This window comes from Astatotilapia calliptera, chromosome 8, assembly GCF_964374335.1.
Source record: "Astatotilapia calliptera chromosome 8, fAstCal68.1, whole genome shotgun sequence".
Classification (NCBI taxonomy): domain Eukaryota; kingdom Metazoa; phylum Chordata; class Actinopteri; order Cichliformes; family Cichlidae; genus Astatotilapia; species Astatotilapia calliptera.
In genome coordinates, this window is record NC_137429.1 from 1,495,312 (window position 1) to 1,522,242 (window position 26,931).

At 42.3% G+C, this 26,931-nt stretch overlaps 1 protein-coding gene across 5 annotated transcripts; it reads left to right on the forward strand.

The window, feature by feature from the left end:
- Positions 1-25,939, forward strand: LOC113027956 (rac GTPase-activating protein 1). 5 transcript variants are annotated; one of them, XM_026177819.2, is made up of 20 exons: positions 1-143; positions 9,502-9,614; positions 9,814-10,016; positions 11,917-12,056; positions 13,789-13,861; positions 13,939-13,992; positions 14,118-14,216; positions 14,801-14,939; positions 15,566-15,696; positions 18,614-18,778; positions 20,340-20,435; positions 20,637-20,835; positions 20,895-21,000; positions 21,281-21,413; positions 22,228-22,336; positions 22,520-22,616; positions 22,841-24,612; positions 24,682-24,743; positions 24,833-25,783; positions 25,856-25,939. In XM_026177819.2, the coding sequence occupies exons 2-17, from the start codon at positions 9,524-9,526 to the stop codon at positions 22,884-22,886; spliced, it is 1,881 nt and encodes a 626-aa protein (XP_026033604.2). In that variant the 5' UTR covers positions 1-143; positions 9,502-9,523; the 3' UTR covers positions 22,887-24,612; positions 24,682-24,743; positions 24,833-25,783; positions 25,856-25,939. The 5 variants fall into 5 exon arrangements, with proteins under 5 accessions (XP_026033604.2, XP_080161401.1, XP_026033602.2 ...); XM_080305275.1 differs by lacking the exon at positions 1-143 and adding an exon at positions 1,596-1,787 and having other exon boundaries at positions 24,660-24,743; XM_026177817.2 differs by lacking the exon at positions 1-143 and adding an exon at positions 1,596-1,787.
- Positions 25,940-26,931: the final 992 nt, after the last annotated feature.

Below are 26,931 nucleotides of genomic sequence, written 5' to 3' on the forward strand. Positions count from 1 at the left end.
CTGCATAAACCTGCCTTGCAGAGCTAGACAGGTGAGGGCGGGGTTATTGATCAGTGATAAGAAACAGCTGCTGTGACGTCTGTGGCCACGATGTGACTGAAGCCTGTGCACGTGTCCTGGACGTGAAACTCTGCGTCACTCAGGTCAGTGTCTCTGTTTCTGCGCTGTGCACATCGAAAATAATAATGGATTGGATTCATATAGCGCTTTACAACACCACTATTCATTCACTCTCACATTCACACACTGGTGGAGGCAGCTACAGGTGTAGCCACAGCTGCCCTGGGACAGACTGACAGATAGTGATGGGACGTTCTGTATCGAGGCTTCGGAGCGTGTGTCGAGTAATGGAGGGGGCGTTTCCGCGAAGCGCGTATCGAGGCTTGCTTCATTTATGGGAGGAGCTGAAAATGATGACGTCCGAAGCCTCGCTGCCCGGCTGTACCACGTGACTGGTTCATGAAGTGGTTCGAACTTTGCCGCGAGATATGACAGCGATATAAACCCCTCAGACTTCATTAAAAAATGTGGGTGTTTGATGGAGAGCTGCGGTTAGAGAGAGTTTGGAGACCGTTTGGAGGTTTATGAGAGTGAGGAGAGAAAGTCAGGAGAGAATGGAGCCAGCTAAGAAGAGGAGGATGTCCTCCCCTGTGTGGGAACATTTTGATTTTATTCCTCCCAACAAGGTATGTAAATTTCTACAGAAGATGTATTTCCATAATACTGATGCTGCAATACAATTTATGTTGAGCTGTCTTGACTTTTGTACAAGGTGAAGTGTTTGCTCTGTGCCAGGGAGCTGGGATATAACAACAACACCTCATCCATGCTTAGGCACTACAGAGCTTTGCATGAGAATAAGAGGAACACCGATTGTGGAGCAAGACCAGGTGAGCCATCAAATGCAATGATAATATAGGATGCAGTAATGTTACTAAATGATATAACAATATTATACAACTGTAATAAGTTACGTGTGTGATATTTATATTTGTGCTTTATCTTTATTGTCTTTCCTCAGGAGAACAATCTCAAATAGATGAAGACCTGGTCAGCATGGTGATTGAGGACTCCCAGCCATTTAGCATTGTGGAGGACAAAGGATTCAAAAGATTTGTTAAATCATTAAATCCCAGCTATGTTCTCCCCACTAAAAAGGTCATAAAAGCAGTGAAAATTTAGTTTTTACAGAATAAAATGTGAACAGGCAGGACTGTGTAGCTGTCCATACCTCAACGTTACAAAAGCACAACTACTGTCCACACCACAACCACACCTCACCTCACAGTAAATGATCATTTCCATTTCAAGCATTTCCAAATAATCATTTCCCATACTGCCACTATAAATATACACAGTATACTGCCATCACTACAATATACATGTTTTACACACTCCTTTTGTTGTTGACATTTACAGGCTGTGTGCAAAATGCCACACTCTTCAAATTCATGCCAGCTATTATTTTTACGTCCAGTAGGTGTCCTGCTAGAGCAAATGAAGCTTCATGAAGCTTCGCGTTGGGGTGAACCAATTGGATGAAAAGCTTCAGTGCTTCATGGGGCTTCATCTGCCCATCACTACTGACAGAAGCGAGGCTGCCATACGTTATTTATAAACGTTATTTAACCTGCTGCTTTAATGTCCTGGCCGTCCTCAGGTTGTTTTCACGTGTCTGACAGGAAGGTGACGTCACCTGTCACAAAAATACATAATTAGGGTTAAAACGAAATGTGCAAATCTCGAGTGGAAGAAGACTGGAATCAGCAATTCCGTGTTACTGCACAGTAAGTGTGTGCTCTGATGGCATCGGCTCTTAAAGTGTCAAACACATCCTCCAACCACACACACACACACACACACACACACACACACACACACACACACACACACACACACTTTGTTTTCAAACTCCATTGCGGTTTATTTCACACTTACTAAAAAATTAAGCAAATACAAGTAAACTGCAATAAATTACAGGTAGTAATAAAATAAACTACTAACTCTTTTACGCTGCGTCCGCACCTACACGGGTGTTTTTGAACACGCAGCTGTTTCGTCCACGTAAATGGCGAATCACCGAGAACGGAGATTTTTTTAAAACTCCTTTTTTGCGTTTACGTGTGGATGAGGAATACAGAGTTGGTCACACAACATCAAAGGTATGTGCCTTTTTCCACGTCACGCTGTGGCCACGTTATTGTTTACATGAGATGAATTGCAGAATGGCAGAAAGAGACGAAATACTGTTAATCTGACTGTCTGCAGGTTTACACGCAGTTACTGTCCCTCCATTTAGAAAGGCAGAGGCGTCACGGTGTGATTATTTTACGTGTAGTTGTTTTTTCCTGTGTAATAATGTTCAACATTGCTGTCAATGCATTTTTAAAAAACGCCTCTCTGTGCAGAATGGGTTCAAAAACATAAACAGCTGTGGGATCCTGTTAGTCTGTGATTTGAACCGGGGGAACAAATCGTGGCAGGATCAGCCTGATGTTATTTGTATCCCGCTGTAACTTTACTGTATAAAGAGCAAACATCTCCAACATGTCAGGAGCAGTTAGTCATTACAACAAGTGTTTGTGAACTAAAAATCAAGCATGTGGAATACAGTTTGTCTGTGATTTGAAGAGCCCAGCGAAAACCAACCCTGCAGGGAGACCTACCTCGGCACTTGTGCAGGTGAAGCCAAAGGGAAGATTTGCTTCAGCATATTTTCTAGTCTTTGGCCTGGGGCCCAAACCATCAAATACCACCGAATAAAATGTTACACAATGAGTTGGATGCAAAATGTCCACATAATGTGGCTCTTCCATCCACAATAAGGTTTTACAATTCTGAAAATATAAGCATGTAAATATCAAAAATTATAAAAAACACTCAAACAAAATACACAATTTCCGTTACAAGTGACATTACCCTCTTACAACATTTACAAATAAATTAAAAGCTGCCTAAATAGGCTTTTAGGTGATTTTTAAAATTATGAATAGAAGCCAATTCTCTAATTGCATAAGGCGACTTATTCCACTGAAAAGATGCTTTAAATATAACAGAGTTTTTCAAAAAGTTACTTTTAACTCAAGGAGTTACTAAATTGTGGTTAGTTGAGAATCGTGTAGCATGATTATGTATTTCATCTGGATGCTGCAGCTGAGCATAAAAAAAAAAAAAGTGGTGTGTTTACCAGTATTGCTTTCTTTAAAAATACAAGTAAGCCATAGTATAATTTAGCTTGTACAGAAAGCCAAGAAAGTTTATCGTGCATTTTATCAATACTTGTATAATGTGAACACCTTAACACTAATCTGGCCGCCCTATTGTGGACTAACTGAAGTTCAGATCTGTCTTATTAGCTGCAGACCAAATGATTGAGCAGTACTCTAGATGAGATAACACTAGTGCATTAATGACATCTTTCATAATTGAAGAAGTGATATAAAGGGAGCATTTCCTAGCTATAGCTATGCCCTGTCCCATTTTCCTTATAACAGAGTTGATGTGCTGAGACCATGAAAGGTGGTGGTTTATGGTAACACCAAGTAATTTAGTCTGGGTGACCTGTTCTAATACCGATCCAGCTATGGAAAGGTTTAGCTGTGGGCTGTTGACTAAGCGTCCTCTACTTCCTATTAACATGGATTTGGATTTAGACACGTTTAAAATCACGTTGTTTTTACTTATCCAGTCAAATATGTTCAGCAAATCTAGTTGTAACACGCTGGTCAATTCAGAGTAGCTACTGGCTGAATAAAACATGGTGGAGTCATCAGCATACATTACAAGATGAGATTTATCCAGGACGTACGGCAGATCATTCGTGGAGACTGAATAGAGAAGTGGACCGAGGCCTTGGGGTAGAGCACAGTTCATTTCACAGCCCTCCGAGAAATAACCGTTATAATAAACCTGTTGCCTTCTTTCAGACAGAAAACTTTCCATCCAGCACAAAGCAGCTGGTGAAAACCCATAACATTGTAGTTTATCTATCAAAAGATCATGATTTATCAAATGCAGCACTAAAATCCAAAAATACCACCCCGGCCAAATTCCCATTATCTAGATATTTATACCAGTTATCTGTCATGTGACTGAGAGCTGAGCTGGTGGAATAACCAGGTTTGTAGGCATGTTGAGCGAGTAACTGATTTTCTGTTAGGTAATGTTGGATTTGATCATAGACGATCCTCTCCATAATTTTACTTAGACCAGTAATCGGTCTGCTATTGACACCATTAAAAACGTCATTCTTGTTTTTAGGGATGGGAATTATTTTCGATTCTTTCCACTGCAATGGAAATGAGCTGCATGCCAAAGATCTATTACATATGTGACATAGGGACACAAACTTGGCTGCAACTTTGAGCAGTTTGCTGTCTGTGTTATCAGAGGATGTATCGTCAGGAAGTGATATCAATAAGCGCTCTACCATCTCAACACTCACTGCCTCAAACTTAAATTGGCTTTGCTTATTATTCACGATAACATCCTGTATAAGTGATAAGGTGGGATCGCCTCGGCTCATATTAGATTTTAAATGTGTTATTTTATTGCTGTAGTAATTAAAAACATTATTGGCCTTAGCTTCACTTATAAACGTTCCACCCGTGTAGATGTGAGACACCACCGGAGCAAGATCTCTACCCGTTATATTTAAAACTTCCCACACCTGCTTTCCGTCCTTATCGGCCTCCTTGAGCTTCAGTTGATAATATTCTTTCTTCTTGCACATATTCAATTTAGTTACTTGATTTCTTAACTCGCGATATCTTGCCCACTCTTGTGGACTGACAGACTTATGTGCTTTTGCTTTATCTCTTTCTGACGTTGCAGCCTTAAATTCATTATCTAGCCAAGTTCTTCTTAACAGTACATCTCCATACGGGGGCATGTTTGTCAGCCAGGTAGCAAACGTTTTCAATAAACATAGATAAAGCCATTTCAGGGACACTCTCGAGGCAGGTGTCAGTCCAGTGAATTTCCTTTACGTTGTCTGCATTGAAATTTTTGTATGATCTGTGAAAAATAATCTTTTGTGCAGTTTTCTTGGTCAAACCTACAATATTATGGTCACTATAACCAACTGGAACAAACGATATTAGAGCAATGCTCAGGAACATTTGTATACATATGATCAATACATGATGACCTATGACGGTGTTGACCGTGACCTGGGTGGGAATGTTGACGATCTGAGACGACGGGCAACAAGCCGACGCTGATGAACTTTTTCCCTAAAGGACAAGAAGGAGCTGACCAACTGATAAAGTCTCCTAATAAGATCTTGTCTTTGTTTTCCTCAGTTACTCTTTCCAGCATTTCACAGATTCGTTCTACATACAACATATTGCTACTCGGCGGTCTGTAGCAGCAACCTGCTGATACAGGCCTGCCATAAAGCGGGTGTAACTGAACCCACACAGTTCCCAGGTCGTCAAACATTAAGTCCATACGTAGTTTGCTTTGCTATCATTAATGTATCGGGCTGTTTCTGTCCTTCCTATACAACTTATAACCGTTTATTTCAAATTCATTATTCTCAAAGGCAGCATCTACATGTGTCTCAGAAATAGCCAGCACACTTATCGTATTTGTTGACAACAGTGACTGAATTTCCTGAATCTTATATTTAAGGCTACAAATATTGACATGAGCCACTGAAAAACCTTTACCGGAGAATCCGGGAATAAGTATAAGGTCGGACATTTGCAGACCGATCGATCTCAACAGCTACAAATGGCAACATTGCTGAAGTCTAAATATTAATTCCGGCGTTCTGTGGCCTCGGTTTAACAATTAATTTGTCATATTTCAGGACGGCAATATCACCTGTCTCTGGCCGCTCTCAGCTGTGGTAACAGTTCTTTCCTCTTCTTCCTGATGGACTCTGAAAAATCCTCGTTGATGTAAAGATTGGTACCTTTCAGTTTTTTGGCAGATGAGAAAATTGTTTATCTTTAAATCTTTGTAGTCTGACCACAATCGGCCCGGCTCGTCCATTTTCCTTGTAGGGACGGACTCTGTGAGCGCGTTCAGTTTGAATGCTGTCACTATCCAGGCCCAGCTTGTTCTTCAGCATGTGTCGGACTTTCTCCTCTGATCCTTCCCACGTTTCTGCTTTTTCATCTATTAATCCATCCACCACAATGTTGTTCCTTCTCGATTGATTTTCTAAATGTTCCTCGCGTATGCTGCTGACCGCCGATTCAAACTCTTTTAGTTTGCTTTTATCCCAGCCTTGCCATTACGGCAAGGCTGGGATGGTCAATTTGGTAAAGTAAATCCGTTGGGCATCTTTCTTTGCCTTTAGACAACAATTATGATGCAAAAGAGCCAAACGGGACAGGCAAAAAAAAAAGTTTGCTTTTAATGCGCCTCTCTTCAGTTTGCAGCTCGGTCACAACCCCATCCATGAATTGCAGGCTGGATTTAACATCCTGTGCATCCCTTAGAATGCTGTCCAACGTTTGTTAGTTCCATCCATGATCAATTGGACAAATGTCTTAAAGTTATCTTGCATATCGACCAGATCGTTTTGCCCCCCCACCCGTGAAGATCGCTTCGTGTACAATGGAGTTCACAAAAACGACTTCTGCCGACGAGCTGCAGGCCAGCCCAAGCCTAGCAGCAGTTATGACAGTTACCAGCTGTCAGCTACACAGAAAAGGATCCTGGTGTTATTTGTCTCCCAGAAACAGTTCATAACTTCAACTCATCCATGTCACCTAAAAGGTAAACCTGTTTCTCCATCACAGCTCTGATGGTTCAGTAAGGACATCTCCTGGTTTCATCTTCATGTTTCCCTCTCACCACATATCCAAACCGACATCATGACCAGCAGCTTTACAGCTGTGGCTCCAGCAAACATCAGCTGATACTAGAAATTAATATTAAATACATTCTAACAACAGCTGATCAAGCTTAAACGTGCTGCTGTTGTTTAGCGCGACATCAGCTGATTTCCTCTTTCTGGCAAAGTGGGCGATAAACAAACAAGAGAGAAAAGCCGATCAGCTGATCATTGATCAGGTTCATGATTGAAGTAGAAAGAGGAGAGAGAGGGAGAGAATGAGAGAAGAAGAGGCAGCTGTGCAGCGTAACGACAGAATAACTCCAGCTTTGTGCCTTTTTTCCATTCTAGCTGAAGTCCGGGACAAACTGCGTCTCTTCTCAGCTCAGCACGAAACGTGTAATATTTCCTCTGAATGAGGGACCATTCCATTTTTTTAAGGAGCCGTTGGAAACTCTACTAACTAATCTCATGAATAAAATAAAGTTCACTATCAGTAACATCATAGCAACCACCCAGCTGTATAGAAACTCCGTCATGCTAGCTAGCACCTCTTACCTGAAGTTCAGTTCACCTGATACTCGGACCGGGGGCCGCCTCAGGTCCCTCCTCCTCCTGCCTCCCCTTCCCTCATCCACCTGTTGCCTCTGTGGAAGCTTCGCCATAGCCACCACCAGAGATGGACAGTAACGTGTTACTTGTAATGCGTTACTGTAATCTGATTACTTTTTTCAACGAGTAAAGTAAGTGATTACTATTGCAAAAACGGTAATTAGATTACCGTTACTTTCCCGTAGGAACGCTGCGTTACTGCGTTACTAAAACCGTGATTTTTTTTTTTTTGTGAGAATGTCTCACGACAGTGACGTAAGCGAGTGCGACGTTCGTGACAACAGCTGTGTGCAGATCAACAATGGATCACATATCGAGTGCAGAGAGAGTATGAGCGTGCAGCGTTTAAAGCGTGGAAGCACTGACCTTACTTTGAGTTTGATTCCATAAAATGTGACAAAAACATTAGTGTCCGCTGTGCGTGGGAAGAAAACTTCTTTTTACAGCAAAAAAACCCCTAAACTTCCAACAAGCACCGAGTAGCTACGACGTAATGGGAAACTCACAGAGAAACTCGCGGATTCTTCCACTGACCGCGGCACACCTGCACCAGGGTAAACCTCCGCCTACCCCACTCCTGCTTTACAGGTGAAAATAGAGCAACAGGACCGCTGAGTCTTTGACTTTATTTATTTTCTGCTGTGTTTTACTTGCATCTATTTGAAAGACTGAGTGTAAACACAAAAAATATTTTATTTTATGTGCTGGAATGTGCAGAAAATAGGTTTAAATGTTAAACTAATTTATTCAACTCAGAGAATGTTGCAGATAATTAAATGTTTGCTTGATGCATAAAGTTAAAAGATTAAAACTAATAAAACAAGTTTTAAAAAGAGACTTTTCCATTTGATTACATTTTGTATGATGATTATGCAGAAAAAGTAGAATTGGGCTGAAAGATCTATTTATCACCTCTTCAGGTTGTAAATCGTGTTTTTAAAAAGTAACTAAGTAATTAATTACTTTTGAAAATAAGTAATCAGTAAAGTAACGGGATTACTTTTTAGGGGAGGTAATCAGTAATTAGTTACTGATTACTTTTTCAAGTAACTTGACCAGCACTGGCCACCACCAAACAACTGAGTTATTTTTACACATCTGCCAGCATCTGGCCAATCCACCACCTCTCATTGTTCATGCCGTTACAAAGAAAATAAGTCATCAGCCCACCGGGCAAATGCCCGGTATGCCCGATGGCCAGTCCAGCTATGTTAACCTATGTTTTGCCGAAAAATAGTTTTCTGCGGTGCCGTCTTTCGTGCTTGGCTCCTCCTACCTTTGCTAACATGATGCTCATAGTGCAGAAGCCAATGCTGCATTCACTTACACTCGGATATCTGAGCTTCACTATGAAAACATAATCATACATTTGATATTTCATAGATTTTAATCGTTTTAGCTTCAGGGTGGCACCTGGGGTAGCCAGTGTGGTTGGGGAGGTGGCCTGTGGCCCCCCCAGGCCACCCTGCTGGACACGTCACTGCTTCTTAGATGGGATGGCTCATGCTACCTGGTTACAAAAATAGAGTAAAATCGATAAATGGGTAAAGAATATCTTTTTCTTTTTTAAATTAATCCCATTTCATGAAATTCTTTTAGCTGACAGAAATAATACAACGCATCAGATTTCTGGTAAGATGCTTCAGTCAGATTCACTGACTGTGTTCAGCACTGATGATGTGTTGTTGTTGTTGTTATACACCAGCGGTTGATGGCAAAAGTCAACAACACACCTGTAAAATCAACACAACAACGTGCTGCTTCAGCGACACCAACCCATGTTTTGTTTTGGAGTGGTATACTGAAGCAGAGGTAATCAGTGACACTGAGCGAGCTCAGGCCCACTGCTTCATCATAAAGAAGTATGGAGTTCAAAGCGTCAGTGTGGGAGGTGATCTGAGGTTTGATTCCATCCATCGTGTCCATCATCAGTGTTTGCTGCTTTTCATGTTGTTTTCTTGTGCTCGGGTTTCTGGGAAAGGTGTCAGTGGGACTTGCTGTAAAATAAGCAAGGGTTCAAGACTTTGCTGTGACCTCCCCTTCTCTGGGAGCTCTGGGCTCTCTTACTGCTGCGTTACAGCTACCGCCCTCTCTGACAGGTGGAGGCACATCCGGTCGTTGATGGCGGAGTCTCGGGTCATTGTGGAGGAGCTGCTGGCTCTGTGTCTCCAGAGGATCACTATGGAGGAAAACAGCATGCGCACTGAGCAGGGTGAGAACAACACTCGACACCAATCAGCTGTCAGTAGATCACATGACATAACCCCTAAACTCACCTCATTCGTGGATAAATCTGCATGTGGGCGCTCTCTGCTGACCTCTGACCTGTTTTTATATAAAATGCCAAACTAAAATTCGACAGGTAAGACGGGTTTGGTAGTTACACACTTTTAATCGGTCTGCTCTCTCAGAGACAATCGAGCTGGTGAAAAACTTCGAGGAGGTCAGAAAGAAGTGGCTGCACGCCGAGCTGGAGCTGAAGAAGTACAAAGAGCTGCTGGTGAAGTCGGACGTGGCCAAAGCCGCTCTGGAAGTGAAGCTGAAACACGCCCGCAATCAGCTGGACGTTGAGATGAAGAAACGCTACAAGGTGGAGGCCGACTACCAATACCTGGTGAGGCGAGACCTCAAGGTTAGAGGTGGAAATCACGGCTGGCAGGTTTACATGTTTCTGATTCGTGTTTCATGTAACACGGGGACGTTTCTGCAGCTGTTGGATCAGTTGTTGTTTTGGAGCTAGTTCACTGTCTGAGCAGTTAAACCATGTTAATGCGCTCTGAGAACACCAAGAGCTTCTTTGGCACTGACAGAAAAACACACAGCGCAGTCAGCCGACACACAATCTTGTCTTCTGCCGCATAATGCTGCATTTTACTAAAACTCAGCAGCAATGACCTTAACCCCGGTTGCTTTTTCTCAGTAGTTTACACACAGAGCCACTTCTCTCTGCTAAATCCAGAAGATACACGTGAAATGCCATGAAAGTTTGAATCCCGTGTAAGTGCATTAGATTATGCCTGAATCTTAATTAAATGGGGATATTAAAAATAAAAAGCCCATGTGTCACAGTAACCTGAGTTTGAATCCTCAGAGCTCTTTGCAGTGATTTCTTTCAGCAGAGGTGTTTCTTGAATCAGAGCAGGGGTGATTCTAGGATCAGAGCTTTGGGGGTGCTGAGCATCAGGAGAGCTGCCCACCCAGGCAAGATAAACTTTACTCGTCACGATGAGACGTCTTCCCCGTCTCTGTCAGTCCCTGCATCCCTAAATGCCTCCAGTTGTCCCAAATTCCCTCTGACTGTCTCCTTGGTGCATTTAAACCCCTGTTCCTCCCTGTCCTCGTCGTCTGCTGCCTTCGTCTCTGTTATCAGTCATCATAATGTTACCATCTCTGTGCAAGTCTGCAAATTTCTTTATTCTTAAATTCATCAAGCCTCTTGGTGCCTGGGTCCTCGTCACAAAACATGACATCACTGTCTTGTACATTTAAACACAATTTAATCCCACATTTGTGAAAGAAAAGAGAACTTTTTCTGAAAAGTCTGTAACAAAACCATAGAATCTGATCAAGCTTATTGGAATAAAAAGATTGGAATAAAAACAAAAAATACATATCCTAACCTTAATTACTGGGGAGAATAATGAATGATGCTCACAGTGAGTAAAAAGTAAACTGAGTGCATTTTTTGGACAGAGATTCACTTTTAATGTGTGTTTAATATAAAACAGATGGGGAAAAAAAACTCCCAAAACAGAATAAATTATTACAAAATATTATATAGAGATATCTATATCATCTAATAAAAGATATAAATACTAAAACACTGATCCAACATTATCCTTTATTGATGGATCATTTGATTTTACACATTTACCTGAATGTGGCTCCTTTTTTGGAAAAAACTTCCTCATATCCATTATGAACCTGGCTGTCTCTCTGTACACACACACACACACACACACACACACACACACACACACACACACACACACACACACACACACAACAGGAGTGATAAGGTTAATGGGCATCCAGTTAGTTAGTTGGTATCCATTTCAAACAGGACAGTGGTAACAACAGCAGCTACGGACAATTTTATGTTTTAGATTTTAAACAGGCTGTATACATTTCAATGTTAGCAACAGGACGGTGAAATGTCGCTGATTTTACTACAGAGCAGGACGGATTGTAGGGCAGCAAACATCGTCGGAAAACACGTTTCAGCACTGCAGGTTACCTGGTGTAATGTTTTTCAGCCAAAAAGAAACATGGCTCTGATTCAGCACCCCCAAAAATGGACTCAAATGGCCCCTGAATCAAAGCATATTTATCCTCCGTCAGCCTCTCGTTGATCTACACTGCCTCGCTGTTTTCAGACTGAAACACAGTAAAATGAGTGCACCATGGTTTATTTCGTTTGTAGGCCTTCATCACTCTCTCCCTCATCAGGTCTGTTTATAATGAGCTGTTCAGCCTGTGGGGGGAGCTCACAGACTTCTGTCCTGTGCTTCCAGCAGAGGCAGATGCAGCTAATGTGCGACATCCTCGTCCACGACACGAAATCCAGCGCCTGTCTGAACGATGAGCAGAAGTCTCTCTTGGCCACGTTTGAGCACAAAGGGGGGAACATGACACTGCAGAGGAGCACCAGACGGTGAGGTGGCGGCCAATCACGGTCCTTGCTGATGAGTCCGACACTGGTGAAAGTGTTTTCCAGGTTTACAAGTTAAATCGTTGTTGAAATGAATCTAATGATAAAACATCAAGACTGTATAAAGAAGATGGAAGCAGCTACTGTGACATCACCCCCCGATTCATGAAGCCCACTTAAAACAAAAAACATAAACAACAAACAACAAAACCCCTTTTTGAAACTAGATTAAACATGCTGTGGGTACACCTGAGGGCACCTGTACGCTCACACGGCAATCACAGGTAGCCCCGCCCATAATCTGCCTCCTGCTCCTCTCTGACTTTAACAGGACCATGATATCAACAATCTCAATTAGAGATGGACCGAGCTGATATTATGTATCGTGTCGGTCTGATACTGACCTAAATCACTGGATCGGATAGCGGAGAGAAATAAAAAATGTAATCGATCCATTAAATATCAAAACGTCCCACACGGGTAACTCTGCTCATAACCGTAGCTCGTCGCAGCAGTGTGGTCACGTGATAGAGCAGCTGTGTGTGTTTGTAGCCTCAAACCAGCATTTCATCTCCCACGTTAAGCTTAAACACCGATATATGGAGCGACTGCCTCTCTCTCTCTCTCTCTCTCTCTCTCCCTCTCCCCCCCCCCCCCCCCTGCTGCTACTTTGAAACTGATCGTCTCTCTTGTTTGTTTTTGCAGCAGAAAGAGGAAACCAGCGGCTGAACAACAGCAGCACGTTTAAGCTTGATCAGCTGTTGTTAGAATTTATTTAATATTACTTTCTACTCGAGGATCTTTTTCTACAGCTGACGTAACTGTGCAGGGGCGGATCTAGCAAAGTTTAGCCAGGGGGGCCGATAGGGCATTAACAGGGAAAAGGGGGCACAAAGACATACTTTTCTTTCTTATTCTCATTTAAAATGTCGAGCTTTTAATAAATAATTATCTGAATCTTACACCCAAAGTTTTAATCTGATGTAAAATGTATAGAAGTCCATTACTGTATATAGTAACTGTTAAGTCTAATATACCCTAGTAAGCTGTAGTACTTTTTACTTTGGGAACCATCTGTGCAGTCTGCAGTTCTGTAGAAGAAAGATGTTGAATCTATTTAATTATTCTTGAAAAATAATTTATTTCTGTGCATTTTTTTTCACACTGCATCAAATTAAAGTTGATTACATCGATTAAGCATCATGAGGTGGAGGGTGGGGGGGTTCACTTTTGTTTTTTTTGCTGGGAGTTTGCAGCCCTGTTAGTTAGGTTGTTTAATATTTCTGCTAAGTACTCTTTAAAATACCAGAGTAGGGAGGCTGGAGCAGGTTTAAGTTTATTAGATTGAACAGTTTTGCTGAACTATGAAATATTTTGAGTGCAGTGTGTTTTTCACACACAGGTATAACAGGATAGCTTCAGTGTTTGTACTGTGTTTTTAAACTTGAGTATGAACTTATACAAAATGCAGCAAGATATTTAAAAAACTGTTTTATTGATTAAAAAACACTATATCAGATATCAGACATAAAAAAGTGGTATCGTGCCATCTCTAATCTCAATCAGACCTTAAAGCAGGAAAGAGTTTACTGAGCTCAGGGACCAGTAATAAGGTCAGAGCTGCCACCTGCTGGGCATTAGAGAGAATGCAGGTTAAAGAAGCAGAGTCCTCTGTAAAGTCTGTTTGAAACGGAGTGAAGACTTTTCACTAAAGATGATAAAACTCTTTTGTCAGGTTGCCTGTGATCGATGAGTCGTCCTTCCTGTCTCACTCTGACATCAGCTACGATCGCACCGACGACGATGTGGTACGAACATTAACCCGACACGTGCACCATGCCTGCAGTGTAAGAACACTTTAACGTTCTTTGTCATGGTGTTTCAGGATTTGGACACAACTGTGATCCAACCGCTGAGGTCTCGAGCGAGAGAGAGGAGGGTAACACGTTGTCCTATATTTACTTATTTGTTCATCCATCAGATTTTGCGTGGAAACATTTCGCCGGTGGTGCAGGGTGCAGCCTCTGCTCCCCTGGCTTTCTGATGATATGCTGTTCTCCACAGCGTTCCTCGATGGGTCTGCCTGTTGGTGCTACGGTCAGGAAACGAAGCAGAGGCAGGAACTTGTCAGCAGAGCTTCTGGAGAGGAAAACTGTGGAGAAGGTGAACCGACTGAGATGTTATGTTCTCACTTGACCTCGCCTTGTTAGTACTCGGCTGGGCCTTGTCTTAATTCTTTATGGGGCAGATTAACAAAGAGCTGGGAGGAACATGGCAGTGATATGATTAGAAATTACAATTGGCTAGCTGCCGGGACAGGTGGGTCTTCTGTCTCTGTAAACTCGGAGATGGTTGGTGGAAAAATCCCAGCAGATCAGCAGTTTCTGAAATGCAGACCAACAACAATTTAAGTTCAGACTCACTTAACTCACTTTCTGTTCTGAATGATTCACTGCTGTGTGATTGTTAATGCAAGTATCTGATTAACCAATCAGTTGAACAGTTGTACCTAATGAAGTGGCTGGTGATTTGCCATGTTTATTATAAATCTACCACAACAAAGTCATTAATGAACCAAAGAATTAACTGCTTAAAGTTCTGTTTGTTCCTGCTGTACCTGAACGTTTCTGATGCCTCCACTGACTCAAACTATGAAAGTCGTCCTGATAGCCTCTGCAGAGGAACCGCCATAAAACAACATGTTTCTAAAGGCTCTCCTGTGGCTCTGATTCTTTGAACTTACTCAGGAGGTGGAGACCGTTGTGAAGGCCTCCATCATTTCTAATGACACTGGAGGCCAGGTCCACATGGTGCTGGGAATCACTCAGGAAACCTCCGAAAACTCTCCCCAGACTATCACCCAGGAGTGTAGCGTCTCAGCAGGAGGTCAGCTCTACATTCAAGATATAAGATGTTTATTGTCACGTTCGCAGAGCGAATTCTTACTTTGCAGATTCGATTCACACAACTAAAAGAAGGTAATAATAAGTAAAACAGTGCTTTGTAGATCTTGTAGCTTATATGTGGGTGTAAACAGAATTGAAAGTGCAAGTAGTTTCAGCATTCAGTCATAATATATACAGAGCATGCAATATTAAGGTGTCTGTGCAGTCTTAAACACAACCCAGTTTGTAGCACCAAAGCAGTCCTGAAGCACCGAATCATACTCTTCACTCCAAACTTTAGTAATTTTACTTACTGGGGGGCTCGTTTGAGGGGCTGCCTGTATGCTGGATGGATAGATATTTAATTCATTTCAGCTTCATGTCCAAATGTGTCCAGACCAGTGACGGATTAATGACAAGACCTCTGCTTTTAAAGAATGAGGATCTACCAGGTTCACTACAGTTGGACTGCTTTGGACATCATGCTTTAGACGACCGATCAGAGAATCAGTCAGAGGAGTTCTGAGTTTCTCTTTTAGCCTCTTTTTTTGTTTGTTTGTTTGTTTCTTTTAATCTGTTGCTGTCAGAACAGGTGAGAGAACCCGTGTTTTGCACTCTGTCCTTCAGGCCAGACCTCGGTGTGGTTTCCCTGCAATGACTCGGTCCCCGGTCCTGAGGGTGAAGCTCTGGTCGAGGAGAAAGTCGGGAACATTGGCAGAGACCAGAAAGCCTCCAAACACACCTTTGTGTCAAAGACGGTACGACGAGCGTTGGGCCATTTACTTTTTTGTGGAAGTAACTGAGTTAGTAACTTGGTTATGGTAATATAAAAGTAACATTTGCGTTACTTTGAAAAAATGTTTACTATACTTGACTATATACATTTTAGTATGTTCAGTAGTTTATTATAAAACTGAATACATTGAAATAAATGAACTTACCAGAAGGAAGTAACAGGAAACACAATCTAAACTGTTCAAATGTCACTGTGACGATATTATAGACACAGGTTGGATATCATGTAACTGGTGTGGAATTATTTCCACATGTTGTAATTAGAGATGGCACGATACCACTTTTTTATGTCCGATACCGATATCATAAATTTGGATATCTGCCGATACCGATATGAATCCGATATAGTGTGTTTTTAATCAACAAAACTGTTTTTTAAATATCTTGCTGCATTTTGTATAAGTTCATACTCAAGTTTAAAACAACAACTACACTAAAGCTATTCTGTTATACCTGTATACAAAAAAAATATTTCATAGTTCAGCAATACTGATCAATCTAATAAACTTAAACCTACACCATCCTCCCTATTCTGGTATTTTAAAGAGTAGCGTAAATATTAAGCAACCTAACTAATAGGGTTCCAACTCCCAGCAACAACAAAAATAAATAAATAAAAAATAGGGAACCACCCCTCACGCTCCACCTCATGATGCTTAATCGACGTAATCAACCTTAATTTGATGCAGTGTGAAAAAAATGCACAGAAATCAATTATTTTTCAAGAAATATTAAATAGATTCAACATCTTTCTTCAACAAAATTGCAGACTGCACAGATGGTACCTTCCCAAAGGAAAAAGTACTATAGCTTACTAGGGTATATATATTAGACTTAATAGTCACTATATACAGTAATTGACTTCTATTCATTTTACATCAAATTAAAACTTTGGGTGTCAGATAATTATTTATTAAAAGCTCGACATTTTAAATGAGAATAAGAAAGAAAAGTATGTCTTTGTGCCCCCTTTTCCCTGTTAATGCCCTATCGGCCCCCCTGGCTAAACTTTGCTAGATCCGCCCCTGCACAGTTACCAGCGTCAGCTACGTAGAAAAAGATCCTCGAGTAGAAAGTAATATTAAATAAATTCTAACAACAGCTGATCAAGCTTAAACGTGCTGCTGTTGTTCAGCCGCTGGTTTCCTCTTTCTGGTGCAAAGTGGGCCAAAAACAAACAAGAGAGCCGATCAGCTGATCATTGATCAGTTTCATGATTGAAGTAGCAGCCGGAGAGCGAGAGGCAGTCGCTCGTTAAGCTTAACGCAGGAATGCTTTACAAACATTCAGAGATGGACTTACACACTTGCTTTACTTCTCTCGGGGATAACTTTGTCGGAGATGAAATGCCGGGTTGCTAGCGAAGCTCCAAATGCTATCCAGACCACCGACAGGTCCCGCATGCCACAGCCGCTCTATCACGTGATGCATACTGCTCCGACGTGCTAACGTTCTGAGGTGAGTTACGGCGTGTTGCAAGTTTTGTGAGGTCCTTTCGTGATATTTAATGGATCGGATTACTTTTTTTATTTTTCTCCGATATCCGATCCAGTAATTTAGGTCAGTATCGGACCGATACCGATACGTAATATCGGATCGGTCCATCTCTAGTTGTAATAATAGAACAATAAAAAAACAACCTTTTTTATATTTATTCCACATCAGCAGGCTGCACCTGGCTATGTAATAAGTGTACAATAAAACTTTTATACTTTTTGAGCAAATTAAAGAAGCCAAATCGTCACAATGTCAGATCGTCGTGGCTGAACAAGTGTTCCACACTAAAGTGATTTCAGTGTAATACTGAAACAAATAGGTTCACTGTATAACAAAACTAAGGAATCAAAATGTAACATCCATGGCTGTCTTTGACAATCCATCTCAAGTCACATGAGTGCTGTTCTCACGGTAGAGTCGTATTAGAGTTTCCTGTTTTAATGTCCTCTGCTTATATTCAAATATAAAGCATTCTTATTGGCCACATCCATCCAACCATCCACTGTAGATAAAGCAGCATATTCTTGATGACATACCTGCCGCTCAGGCTGTTTTAATTCCGTCCGTGTCACAGATGTTTGTGGAGGAGAGAAATCAAGCTTGGATGGTGTCACCTTGTTATTCTCCGAGCTCGTGTTAGCCTCATCGGGGTTTGGGCTGCGCCTGCTAGCATCACCATCGCCCTCATTCTTGGCAACTAGTTTTGTTGAAGCATGTGATGTATCATGAGATTCAAATTGCTTACACATTCTTACAGTTTCTTGCCTTTTTATTTAGACAGAAAAGTGATGTCTGTACTTCCACTTAAATGCTTCCTTTGAATTGTTGTTTATGTGCTCACTGTCCATATCTGTTTGTACGTGAATGGTAAATGGCCTGTATTTGTATAGCGCTTTTACTAGTCCCCCAATGCACTTTACACACCCAGTCATCCACCCATTCACACACTGGTGGAGGCAGCTACAGGTGTAGCCACAGCTGCCCTGGGGCAGACTGACAGAAGCGAGGCTGCCATATCGCGCCATCGGCCCCTCTGGCCAACACCAGCAGGCGGTAGGTGAAGTGTCTTGCCCAGGGACACAACGACTGAGACTGTCCAAGCCGGGGCTCCAACCGGCAACCTTCCGATTACAAGGCAAACTCCAACTCTTGAGCCACGATCGCCCCACACCTAAGTTTAAGTTGGCTGGTTTACCGTGGCTACTGTACTCTTTCTCAGCCAATCAGCAGCACTCGTGCCCACGCTGCATTTTCATGTTGGTAACAGCATTGCAACAATAGGGTAATGCCGATATTCCCATCATGGGGTGCAACCTCCTTGATGTTTACATTCAAGCTGCTCCGACATCACCTCTGATGGAGTAACGTGTCATTTCCCTCCAGGTGATCCGGCCGGAGACCTGCACGCCGTGTGGGAAGAGGATCCGCTTTGGTAAGATGGTGGTGAAGTGCAGGAACTGTCGCGTGGTTGCTCATCCGGAGTGCCGACAGAAGTTCGCTGATGGCTGCACAGCCTTGGCAGGAAGTACAACTCAAACGGCAGCTAAGGTGTGAGCTGGAGGGAGGGGCTTCACTGTGACATCATAATATGCATCACAATAAACCTGCGGCAGTCATTTCAGTTGGTTGTGTTCATGGACGACAGGGCGACTTTAGTGAGCTGGTTTAGTTTCCGTCTGTTTTGCTCGTCACTCGATTACTGTTGTATGTTTGGACATTTCTAGAAAAAAAGGTTCCTGGTGCAGGACTGTTTAAACCTTCGTCATAAATTGATAATTAAATGCACAACTCTGAAAGGCCAGTAGATCCCATCTTGAAATTGAACAGCTATTTTATTTTCAGGGATGGCTCTTTAACTGCTCAGGTGAAATACAATTCAGTTTTATTTACATGGCGCAAAATCACAACAGTTGCCTCAAGACTCCTTATATCGTACAATGATACAGAAAACAATCGGACGACGCCTTGTGAGCAAACGCTTGGGGACAGTGGGAAGGAAAAACTTCCATCAGAACCGGGCTCAGGGAGGGGAGGCGATCTACTGCGACAGGTTGGGGGTGAGGAACAGAGGTGAAACAGCTGGACAACAGCTGTGTAATTGAAAGCCTGCGCTTGTACAGCCCCAAGACTTTTAGATCAGTTTGAAATCAGGAAAAACCCGTTGGGCTGGATTGTAGATATTTTAACAAATGGGTCACAAAGACTTAGAATGAATGGGGGTTCAGTCTGACCCAGTGTTCTCCTCCACAGGTTCTCCCCAAGGGTGCGTCTTATCGCCCTTATTATTCACTCTCTATACAAACACGAGTCATCATTAAACATGCAGGTGACTCTGTTATTGTCCGCTTACTGAAAGAGGGTGAAACTGGCTACGGTCCAGTCATTGATGGCTTTGTTCAGTGGTGGGAGGAGTCTTATCTCCAATGAACATATTTAAAACTAAAGATGAAGTTATTGATTTTAAGAAACAAAAGAATGGGCACGGAGTCACTTTAATTAAAGGTCAGCAAGTCAAGTTCAATCATATAAAAATCTTGGGACCATAATCAATGAAAAACTGAACAAAATTGCGAATCAGTTTGTAAAAAGGGTCACCAGCTCCTTTATTGCCTCAGGAAACGTGCTCATTTGACACTGACTGAAAAATGTTAACTTTGATATTTTCATGAATGATAAAACATTCTCAGTCAGTTTTATCCTTTTGTTTGATGGCACGGTTCAGTCAGACCTCTGTCACAGAGAAAAACTCGCTGAATCAGTGAGACGGTCCAGTCGTCTGATAGGTGAGCCACAGTCTCCCTGTACTCTAAGCAGGTACAGAGGATCAAGCCTTAAAAATGGTTCCCATCCTCTACGGGGTGAATTTCAGCTTCTTTCCTCAGGACGGAGGTTTTCATTTCCAAGATGCAGGACAAAGCGTTATAAAAACAGCTTTGTCCGTGTTGCTGTCACTGAATTAAATAAGAACTGCTTTTCGATTTGAAATGTTTAAAGTACTATAGTCAGGTTTTTATTAGGTATGTGTGTTTTTGAAGGGATGCCAAATGCTATCTTTTTTTTTCCGTAAAGCAAATTTAGCTATGGGTATAAATAAAGTAACCTTGTTCAGGACTCGTTGGAGGACTTTGCTCCTCAGACTCATCCCAGAGTGCCTCAGCTGATTGTGGACTGCGTGGCCGAAATCGAGAGGAGGGGCCTGCAGGAGGTGAGCCGTTACGGTTTTGATCATTTGGGTTTATGGATGTATCAATAATAAAGACAGCTGTTTGTTCTGATACTCTGGGAATACATGAGGGTTGGATCCTCCTGTAGTAGAGGGCTGTGCATGCAAGGATGTGGATAAAGAAAACTTCCTGGAGTCCTGTCCCCAGCATGCACTTCCTGTATGTCTAACCTGTGTCTGCAGAGAGGCCTGTACAGAGTTCCTGGAGGTGAGCGTCTGGTAAAGGAGCTCAGAGACTGCTTCCTTCAGGGGAAATCTGCTCTGATGCTCAGTAAAGTCCAAGATGTCCATGTGGTCTGCGGACTGCTGAAAGACTTCCTGAGGAAGCTGAATGAACCTATGATCACCTTCAGACTGCACAGGACCTTTATGGAGGCTTCAGGTATGTTCAGACCTTTAAATTCCAGAGCTGAGACAGCGCCTAATGTCACGTCTTTTCAGAGCTGACTGATGAAGACAACTGCTCAGCTACCATGTATCAGGCCATAGCAGAGCTGCCAAAGGCCAACAGGGACACCCTTGCCTTCCTCATGATTCATTTACACAAGTAAGTCCTTCCACGAAGTCTCCACACAGAATTCGAGTACACCTGAAGAGCTGCAGATGAGCACTTTGGGATTTTAAGGCTTTTTCTTTCTGAGCTTTGGTGCTTTCTGGGTCCTTTTTCAGAAAGTGGTCACCTCAAGGCAGCTGTTGTGACCTAATGTAATATAAATAAATCACCAAAGTAAAGTGTGTGTGTGTGTGTGTGTGTGTGTGTGTGTGTGTGTGTGTATTTCTCTTTTTTTTTTATTTTTAATTTATTTAAACTGCTCTTAATGTTTGAGGGTGATGAGGAGTCCTCAGTGCCAGATGGACCAGAATAACTTGTCCCGGGTGTTCGGCCCAACCATTGTGGGTCACGGGATGCCTGAGCCATCACCCAGCACCATCTTGAGAGACACCAACACTCAGCTGAAGGTCAGCCTCTCTAATTATCCAGACCGGAAGGCGGGGGGGGGGGGGGGGATAATCGAGTTGAATTTTGGATAATGGTTGGTTTCAGTCACGATAAAGTACAGACTGAACCGGTCACTGCTAGCATTTGATATCTGGCCTCGTAGCTGCTATATAGTCAGAAAAAGTTTCAGTAACCCTAACCCTGTTGCCCCCCCCGGCTCTTCAGGCCTGACACAGTCTCAGTCGGCGGCTCTGCTCCGGACTTTACAGTCTGCACAGTTAGCGACCTGCCCACTCCTGAACACCTTCACTACGTGCTCTGACCCAGCTCTGCATCCACCTGTGATCCGTTCGGTCCAGCAGTGATGTCGTCCATTCTGCCTTGATTTAAGCTTTCGTATCACAGTTTGTGCATGTGTTCAGGCCCCACTATGATGGGCGCGTAGCCAGATTACGATCCTGTAAAACAGGAGAGAAAGTGAACACAGGCGACACGCTGCCTGGTCAGTCTTGCCAGAATGGAAAACTCAGTTCCCAAAGCACGCTGCTGCCCCCTACTGTCCACAGTGTTATACACTCTCCTGGCAACAGGGAACTTACATGACATTGTGGATTTAAATTACACCAATAAACCAGCAAAATAAAACATGCATAATAATCTCCATATATCACGACACTTAACTCACAATTGTGACCACATTTCTGTGTGGCTCACACATGCAATGTGAAAAGTGTTTCTAGGTAACACTGCTTTCAAATGTCTTTATAGTATTAATTTCTCTATCCTCTGCATCTTCAGAGTTCATTTTGAGTGCTCTCGTTGCTCTCACTGCAGGTTGTCTGCCGCCTGTTGTCCCTCCCTGAAGATTACTGGAGGCGTATCCTCATTGGCCAAATCCCCCCCTCTTCCTCCACCAGTAAGATGGGCCAGAGTGAAGGGCAAGGTGAGTGTGCACCTTTTTTAATTTTTCGGGAAACCCGAGGCCTGTTTAACCATCGCTGTGAATCGTCCGACTGCCTCAGCCTCCTTTGTTTTCTTTCACAGTGTAACTGGACCTCTTAATACAAAGAAGGAAGCACTGAACCTTGTTTTTGTTTTTTAATATATATAAATATTTTCCTCTCAGGTCGTTTCTTCCAGCCACTGACATCTCCAGAGTTAAACAGTTACCAAGCTACAGCAGGAAGATCTGTGAGAGGGCGAGTCAGGAACCGGGCCAATGCGTAAGACCACGCCGCGTTAACGCAACATCCACAAACTCTTGAGCAAATACTGAGGAAGATCATGGGGCTGATGCGTATTAGTAAAATTAACTTTAGTTCTAAGACTGGGAGAATTTCTGGGTTTTAGTTTTCCCAGTATAAGTGCAGCCCTTTAATGCAAGTTAAAGATATTAGCGTTGTTGTTTCAGTTCTCTCATGTCATGGTTTGTTTGTTTTGTCCTCAGAGGTCGACCAGAGCCAGCGAGGAAATTCTTCACGTCGCCCAGCTGACAGATGTTGAACCTCTAACCTGTTTGAGCACACACTAATGCTGGACCTTGGCCTGATGATCATTTTTATAGATTTCATGCTAACCACATGAAGTTTGTTATCGAGGCACTTTAAAAAATTACAAGTTGGAATAAAACGTGATGTCCTGTTCTTTGCTGTGACTTTCATTTCATTTGAAACCGTTGATCTCCTTCCTGTCGAGATCAGCCCTTTTGGTTTTTTACTTCCTGGACACCTTTTTCTCCTTTCCTTCCTAGTCTCTGGGTTTCACATGAAGTTCGTTGATAATGACCCAGTAAACAAAGGGTCTGTTCTGAACAGAGATGGGCAGTAACGCGTTACTTGTGTATATATATTTTTTTCTTTGTTTCTGCAGGTGATGCTGACCCTCAGCTGTGCAAGAACTGATGTCTTCAAACATTAAACATAAGAAAAATTGCATTGACTGTCAATCATCTTGGTTTTAGATGTTGCAGTGTGCTGCTAACTCTACGGACAGTGAACCAAGTCTTCTAAATACAATAATGTTCACTGAATAATGGGTATCATGGCCTGTAAATAAATGCAGCAGGATAACTGGGTGCCAAAATTCTACTGCTAGTGAGCTGAAAATGCATTCCTGTGTCTAAGCCGCTCCCCAAGTAACACAAAAACATTGCTGGCATGAGTAAACCCATCATATGTTCCTACATCAGGTTTCTTACAACTGTGTATGGAACAGTAAGAAGAAAGTCGAGTTAGTTTTGTTCACCATTTTTTCTGATTTGGTGAACATGAATTTCCTGAATAACCCATAACTATCTTGCTGGCTGACGAACCTTGCCAACCCGCTATCTGCAACCACAACACTCAAGTTTGAGCTGAGCTAACATTAGCTGGTTTTGTTGATGCTGTAAGGCTTCAGATGTGCAACCGTAAATGTCCTATGAATTTTTAGCACAACATTAGCATAGCTGTAGGATTTAGATATACCGATATGAGGTATATTTTCAATGCAAACTCAGTGCTATATTGATCATTCATTTTTTTCCATAATTAACCTCTGTGCTCATGTTTTAATTCAACAGTCCAGTGTTTGGACTGTCACTTCATCTTTGTTGGTGTAACCCTCTGAACAAAATGTTCAAAAAGCAAGTCTTGCAACTCCACAGCCATCTGAAATGCCTGGAAGGACTTAAAATGTTGGTTTTTGAAACATAATCTAAATTAAGTTTAAGTGTTCATTAAAACATAAGAATTGTACGTTCAGAATCATGGGTCATATCTATGGAGGCTTGTTTCCTGTACTGGGAAAAAACAAAAGTATAAGTCAGAAATGTTTTTTAAAAATAGCTTTTATGTTATCTTAGATTTTCAATTTATCCCAATATTTCATTTTTAAGTCAAAGTTCCACAATACTAACCTGAAAATATTGACTGTTTGAAAAAAAGAAAATAAAAAGCAGGCAGTATATAAACAATATAAGATTAGGTTGACAACCTGTTACACTCATTTGCTCCTAACTGTTCAGTAGATAGGTAAAACACTTCCAAGTTGCAAGCTAAATGCAGGTTTTACCAGGTGTGGTTAATCACTGTAATTGCAACTGCACCAATATAAAGCGAACAGCAACCACACACCAGTTAAAGCACAAACCTGCAGCACCCTCATGTTTTTCATCCCAACTTGCTGTAGATGAGTCGTGCTGCTTTTTGAGTCAGACATGGGGCTCAAGCTTGTTTTGAAGTGAGTAGTGAAATTTAATGCTGTCTGATTTAGTAGTTTATCTACAGAGACTTGTTTGTTTTTTCACAGGGTTTCCTGCATTTGTTTCCTGCTTTTCAGCAGTGGATCTTGTTTCCCTCAAACAATGAAAGGTAAGCTATTCCTTCAACTTCAGAATGCCTAGAAGCTTAAATTAACTTGGTTTTACAAGCTTACATTTAGTTGAAATCTTTTAATTCAGGGCAAACTAGTCCAGCTGTAACTGCCAGTGCTAGAAGTGCTGGCACTAACCCTGGACATGATGGCTCTACTGGCGGAGAGGCTGGTTCTGGCCCTGGATCTAGTGGTTCTACTGGAGAAGAGGCTGGTTCTGGCTCTGGACCTAATGGTTCTACTGGAGGAGAACTCGATTCTGGCCCTGAACACAATGGTTCTGCTGGAGGGGAAGTTAGCTCTGCAGGAGGCTGGTCCTTTGGCTCCGGCAGCTCCAATGGAGGTGGAGTTGATCCTGGATCTGCTGGCTCCACTGCCGGAGGGGTTGGCCCTGGCAACTCTGCAGGAAGTTGGTCTTTTAGCCCTGGGAGCTCCACTGGGGTAGCAGTTGGCCCTGGCAGTTCTCCAGGGAGTTGGTCCTTTAACCCTGGGAGCTCCAGTGGAGGAGGGATTAGCAGCTCTGCAGGACATTGGTCTTTTATTCCTGGGAGCTCCACTGGGGTAGCAGTTGGCCCAGGAGGCTGGTCCTTCGGCCTTGGGAGCTCGAGTGGAGGATGGGTTGGCCCTAGAAGCTCTCCAGGAGGCTGGTCCTTTGCTCCTGTTGGCCCCATTGGAGAGGTTCGCCCAACGTGGTCTAATGGTTATTCATTCCTTGGTGGTGTTCCTTATCAAAATTATCCTGTATTAAGTTCTTCTTTCCTTAACCACCCATGGAACTGGATGCCACTACGTCCCTTCCCTGACTTCAATGCCTGGTCTACTTATGAGGTGCCACTAGGTATGGTTGCGCTGCTCCCTCAGGTACCTTCATTGCCTTCGTCCCATCTTGTCCAGACTGGAACTGGCTACCAGCGAGGAAGAGAAGTACTTTCTCACTCCAAATATTCTAATAATATCTTGGGCCACCATCCTCTGAGTCCTGTACTGCCACAGTACCCAAGACGTGCGAGTGGATTTCAAGGGATAAAAGTCTAATGAGGTAACTACATGCAGTGACGCATTAATGACTGAAGGTCCTTTTTAATTGACTTATTTCTGCTTAATCTTGCAGGTGAAACTAAAGAGCATGTATCTGCTTTCAAGAAGCCTTTTGGATATGGAATAAAGACTTTAATAAAGCTGAGTGTTCTGTGCATTTGATTGTAATTCGATGTTTAAATTATTTGTTTCACTTCTATCAAGTAACTGATCCCAAAGGCTACAGCCTGAGCTGCTTGGTGTGCTCCAACAGTGCTTCTGGCTCTAGTTGCAAAGAAAAGGTATCCCATGGATTTTCTTGCTCCTTTATTATACAGTGTTGAAAGTAGGCATCAAAATTCTGCTGGAAAGTGCTTGATCATCTGACTCTTGCATTGACTTGAAGTTGTAGGGTTTTCAACTTTCAATATTAAGCACTTTGGGGCAGCTGTGATTTGGTGGTATTAAAAATAGAACTGATCGTTAACCCAGGCTTTTACCGATCTGGTATGGGGAATCTCATTCATTTTTATACATTTGAACAAATGCAGTCTCTGATCTTGTGTACCCTTGGCAATTCCAGTCTTGAACTCTACAAATTGTGTGTGTGTGTGTGTGTGTGTGTGTGTGTGTACACACGTATATGTATGCACATATATATGTGTGTGTGTGTGTGTGTATATGATCTGAAAGATACATTGAATCAGTTTGTTAAAAATGTCATTTGTCTGGTTTGATGCACTTAAGGTTAAAAATGAAACACGAGCACTATCCTAATTCTCACCTATTTGGGGCAATAAGGCCTTTGACCCTGGTTGGAAAGATTCTGGTTTTAAAATGTGGGCTGCCAGAGGTTTGTGCAAAGTTGCAGACCTATTTGACAAGGACACCTTAATGTGCGTTAATGACTTGACATGGAAATTTGGCATTCCAACCAAACATTTCTTCAAATTTCTACAGATCAGAAGCTTCATTTCAAAAATCCCTAACACTGCCCACTCTAAACTCATTAAAGGACACAGCAATAAACCATCAGCTGAAGAAGGGTATAACATCCCGTCTTTATAACAACCACAGGGACAGCTCTCAAACGTCCTCAGAAAAAAAAAAAAAGATTTAAATGGTGTCAAGACTTAAAGTGTAGAATAACCACAGCGGAATATCAAAAAG